Below are 5,344 nucleotides of genomic sequence, written 5' to 3'. Positions count from 1 at the left end.
TATATATATATCCTTATTCTTAATACTAATAACATACCCCGGAAACATGGAACCCTACCCCCTTACGCCGCTATAACCCTGACCCCTTAAATTTATCACTACCCTCTCGCCTAAACTCCATATTATCGGAAACTCTAATATCGATAACCCTAACCACGATATGTAAATTCTATCTCTTTGGTCTCCTCGGGAAATCTCGTACTGAAATATACATCTCCAATCCTAACCGATCTACCTATATATATACCTGCCATATCTTTGCAATCTCACGAAAACCCATACTCTTGATACATCCGACGCAACCAAACATACTCATGCGCTAACCGGGAATGCCTGGTGTCCACGGACTGCGCTAAATATGCTCGTACGGCGTCTAAATCCGTCACGCGGATATTGGCACTCTTCATCCGCTGGCGCCACCATTCGTACCCTCCCTGTCGCCCATCGGCCCATTGCCAATGGATTAACATCGCCATCATCGGATACAAAAACTGCCGGTATTCACATTGCTGCCCGGCCTCCCAACCGGGACAAATCGACTGCGGCATACCACACGAATAACAACAATAAAATCCTCCTGCTATATACTGTATCGAATCCCGAATCGCCCGCACCCATCGTCGACACTCTGCACTCTCGCCCGCGGGGCAACTCCACAAATCATGCTGGACATCATCCCGCTGCGCCTGCACGCATAACCAACATCGGTGGTTCCACTGCCGTGCCTCCTGCGCTAAAAACTCCTCGTCCGATAACTGCTGCGCTTGCAACGTCCGCACTCGCTCCGAAATCGCCGTCTGCACCATCTCCTGCTGATGGTACCGATGCTGCGCCTCAATGGGGACCCCGGCGTCCGACGCGCTGCTCGGGATGCTCGTATGGGGATCATCCATCTCGGTATCACTGTCCCTATCATCGGTCTCGGCCGCCTCCCAATCGGGGTCACATTGATCACACCGTTGCTCGACGAACCCGAACTGCCGGTCGTGGTCGCCGCACTGCTCGCGGGTATCTCCATCGATCTCCCCATCCAAATAACCATCCAACACCGCTCGACGACACTGATGATCACTGGCCATGTACTGCCGGACTAACTCGAACCCGCTTTGCTCGCGGGGCGTGTTCTGGTCAAACCATGCCGGGACCTCGTCAAACCCTTCCGGCTGGATGATAATGGCTTCACTGGGGAATTGATCCCGTCCGGCACGGCCACTTTCTTGTGCGTAATCCAACAACGACCGGGGAAACCCGATGTGAATGATGCATCGAATATCGGGAATATCCACGCCCATCCCTAATGCACTCGTGGCTGCAATCACCCCATTCGCCGTACGTCGGAACTGTTCCAATATCCCTAACTTACTGTCCTGGTCGCTGTAATATGCGGCACATCCTAATATCTGGGCCGCCTGCGTCACAATATTCCGGGTGCTGCCGTACACAATCACTCGTCCGGGCCGCGCGCGCCGTACGCGGTCACGAATGAACTGTTGGATACTGGGCTGCTCGATCCATTGCGTCTGGGATCGAAATGCCGATGCAATCACGGGCCGGTACACCCGGTATGCCACATGGTGACGGCTGGTTCGCTCGCGGTGGATACTGATGTCCTCCCGCTCCACTTGCATTCGCTTGAACAACCGGGTCTCCTCGCATGGGGGCAATGTCGCGGTCAAAAACACCATCTGCACGCCACACTGATGCAATCGACCTAATTGCTGTAACCGTGGGCGAAACGTCGTGGACTCGCTCAACATCATATGGCATTCATCGATAACAATCCGGTCCAACCGCATCAACTCGCGCTGGCGGTTCAAAAACGACTGGAACCCGTCCGTGAACACGGACTCGGGCGTGACGAACACAATGGCCGCATGATCGGGATGTCGATGGCTGGCCCACTCGACACATGGAATGCCGGCGGCCTGGCATCGCTGTTGCAAATCCGCCCGTAATGCCGTCAATGGCACTACTACAACGGTCAATCCGCCGCGCTGGGCCACCCACGCGGGCAACATAAACAACATACTTTTCCCACCGCCCGTGGGCATTACCACGACCACCCGGGAATGGCCCGCTTGAATCGACCGGATGGCGGCCCCCTGCACCCCGCGGAACTGTATCGTGGGCTGTCCGGTCATCCGCTGCAACGCCTCGGTCATATTGGTCTGCTCCACCAAATGCTGACGCTCGTCCCGCATTATAACCCCCTCGTCCTTCCACCGGGGCTGTGGCCGCTTACCCAATACGTGGCTCGGGATATCCTTGATGTTAAACCCTAAAAAATCATGCCAATGCACGCTGCTCGTCCGAAACCCGGCCTGCCGACCCGCTGTGGTCCCCTGCTGCTGGCTCATCATGCGTCCATACACCATCTCCGCTACGTGGGTCGTGTGCGCGGCTTGTAAATCGGCAATATGTCGGATCCATTGCTCGTCGTCCATGGCATCCTCGTTCTCCTCGTCGTCGGCTATAACCTCGGTTCCATCCTCGCGGACGTTGTGTGGGAACGGTTTGGCATTGCTGAAATACCGCCGGCTAATGGCAATGGCAATGTCCCGGTATGCGGCCAACGTCAATCCATGGTGTAACCGTATCTTACTTTCCCGGACCATCACATCCGTTACCCGCGCCGGCGTCCACTCCCGTCCACTACCGGCATCCACCCCCACATCTTGGTGGCATGCGTGTCGGGAACGGCGTCTAAATGGCATGCCTCTTCATGGTATGCCTGCAACATCTCGACAAATGGCAACACTAACCATAAATACCACACCACCAACTCGCCCACTTCGCGGGGCACGTACCGATGAATCACCTTGGCATCCCCGCTGGCGTAAAACCCCTTGTGGTACCGGGTGATAAATGCCACCAATCCATCTTCAATAAACACATTGCGGTGTCCACCGGCGGCACTGTTGCGGTGACGGATACTCAATAACTCGGGGCCACGCGGGGGCTGCCCACTGGTGAAATGCGAAACAATGGCTAACTTCTCCTTGAACTCATTGACGAACCCGAAAAACCGTTGAATCGCATCAATACTGAACCGATTGGTCCTGGCTTCCATAAACCACTGCTGCAATGGATGCTCCTCCCGTACCCGGTCCACCATCCACCGGGATCCATCGACGGGCCACGGCGTACGCTCGTCCTGCAAAAAACTCCACCCGGCCTTGGGTTGGTTGAAATCGTCGGCTATACGATCCCATGGGATGACGGGAATCTGGTCGGGTGGGCACCGCAAAATCTGGTTGACCATCAATTGTCGTGCGCTGGCCGTCAACCCATGAATGAACCCGCGGAATGCCCCCATGGTGAACCGCATCGTTTTGTACGACAATTCGTCCCCGTTGCCCCAACCGATATGCCCGACGGACGGGGTATTGTAATGGACCTTTAACCCATATCGGCGTAAATCCATCATCCATTCCATCGGACCGGCGGTACCGTGCACCATAAACCCGGTGACCATGATACGAATCCATTCGCGCCATGTCTTGGTGCCTTCTCGTGCCTGCTGGGTGAATGCAACGGGTGGTGGGGAACTGTTGGGCAAACTACCAAATGCGGGCGAACTGGATACTTCGGGCGTTGTGGCTCGGGTCTGGGGCGGACTGCGGCTATCCCGTTGATGTGAAAATATATAATCGACTGGACTGGGGTCATCCCACTCCCCCACTAACTTATTCTCCCCAACCTGTAATAACTCACGCGCATCCGGGTCTAACAAAAACGACTGATGCACAACGACGAACCGGGACACCTTGATTACGCTGGACAAAATCTGGGGGTAACTGTGGGGATCCTTCCATGGTCGACCGGTGTCATGGTCACTCACACCTAACACGGCCAATGCACACACCAACGCTAACTCGTACTCGGTCGATCGAATGCGCTGGTTTAACAATTCAATCATAAATTCCATACAATCGGCTTCCACGGGTTGTAATACGTCCGGGTTCGGGTCGGTACCGTCGGTGGGGATCGGCTCGGCCCGGTCCTTATAACACTCGGCGGAATGCCATAATGCGTCCCACGCCTTGCGTTGCCGTTTACTGAACCGGTACACCGGACTGTTCCAATCATGCTGAACTTGGGTGCGGGCGAAAAACATCAAAATGCGGCGCCATGGGTCGACATGGCGCTCCAACTCATCGTCCGTATTCATATATACCTGCAATGGCTTCGATGGGATCTTCTCTATGTCGGTACGGGCGGCTTCGATCCGTAACAAATGTCCTGTCCGTTTGGTGATACTCTGGCTTTTGCTGGCAACACGTAATATGGTATCCCAAATCACCCGTGTGGTACCCTCGTCACCCTCCGCATCTTCCGTCGGGCTTTCAATGCATATCCGTAATTCCCTGGGGTTACGCCCGCGTAAATATACCGCCCATCCCGTTCGGTCCAACCATGGATTGGCTTCGTCGATGGCGCCGGGCTGGATCTCGCTTTCTAACTGCATTTTCCGTGTAAACACCTCGCGTAACCGCTCCACGGCTTCGGCGACTTGCGTGGCCTGGGGTGGCGGTGCTTCGGGCTCGTACTGGGGACCGGGATGGCGTATGTGGATATAATGCGACCCTAACCCACGGGGAAAAAACCGCTGGCACACGACTCGCTTGGCTCGCTCCTCTTGGTTCTGCTTGCCTGCGGCGACCTCGGATGGTCGTGGCTTGCCCCCATGGCCGTACGCGGAAAACCGATGCTCCCTCGACCAATGCACTCGCAAACTGTCGCGACTGCGGTAAATCTGCTGGCAAAATTGGCACTGTAACCCATCTTGGTAAATGGGCAATACCGGAACGGGACGGTTTACGCTCGTGGGGAACCAACTGGTCTCTTCCTTGACGCTATCCCATTCATCGGCATGTCGGATAATATCCACTACCTGTTCTGCAACACCTTTGCGGACGCGGTGCTTGCCCTTGGGGTTGGTCAAATGACGGACTATCTCCTTGGGCTTCACTCCATGCTCGCACTGGCGACAAATGGCAACTCCCCACTGCTTATTGCAAATAAAATACCGGTCGGCAATGGTGGGTTCTGCCGGTTCACTCATACTAACCATGGATATATATCTCACAATGCGGATTGTCCACTGAATGTATGCTGGTGAAACCCTAACGCTGGGAACTGCTCGGATGTTGATAAAATTGAAACTGGGAACTGATCGGAACCCCTGAAATCCTCGACTGGGTTTTCAAACGAATCGAACCAATAATGCGTGTGTGATGAATCGCGCGGTGATGGGTGTTGGGGTTTCATGATATTGGTGATGGCGCGGCCGACCGTACCCCATCAAAATAATTCCCCAACTTTGAATCCCTGTAACAACCTC

General features: G+C 54.9%; 1 protein-coding gene across 1 annotated transcript; it reads left to right on the top strand.

The window, feature by feature from the left end:
- Positions 1 to 815: 815 nt before the first annotated feature.
- On the top strand, positions 816 to 1,094 carry N7446_003461 (uncharacterized protein; the record flags this gene model as incomplete). The annotated part of the gene is made up of 1 exon (XM_058512210.1): positions 816 to 1,094. One exon carries the CDS (start codon positions 816 to 818, stop codon positions 1,092 to 1,094), a length of 279 nt encoding a protein of 92 aa, XP_058377746.1.
- Between the last annotated feature and the right edge of the window lie 4,250 nt (positions 1,095 to 5,344).

This window comes from Penicillium canescens, assembly GCF_028828765.1.
Source record: "Penicillium canescens strain IBT 15451 chromosome Unknown utg000002l_segment0_segment0, whole genome shotgun sequence".
NCBI lineage: Eukaryota > Fungi > Ascomycota > Eurotiomycetes > Eurotiales > Aspergillaceae > Penicillium > Penicillium canescens.
This window is presented reverse-complemented; position numbering and strand designations above follow the sequence as displayed.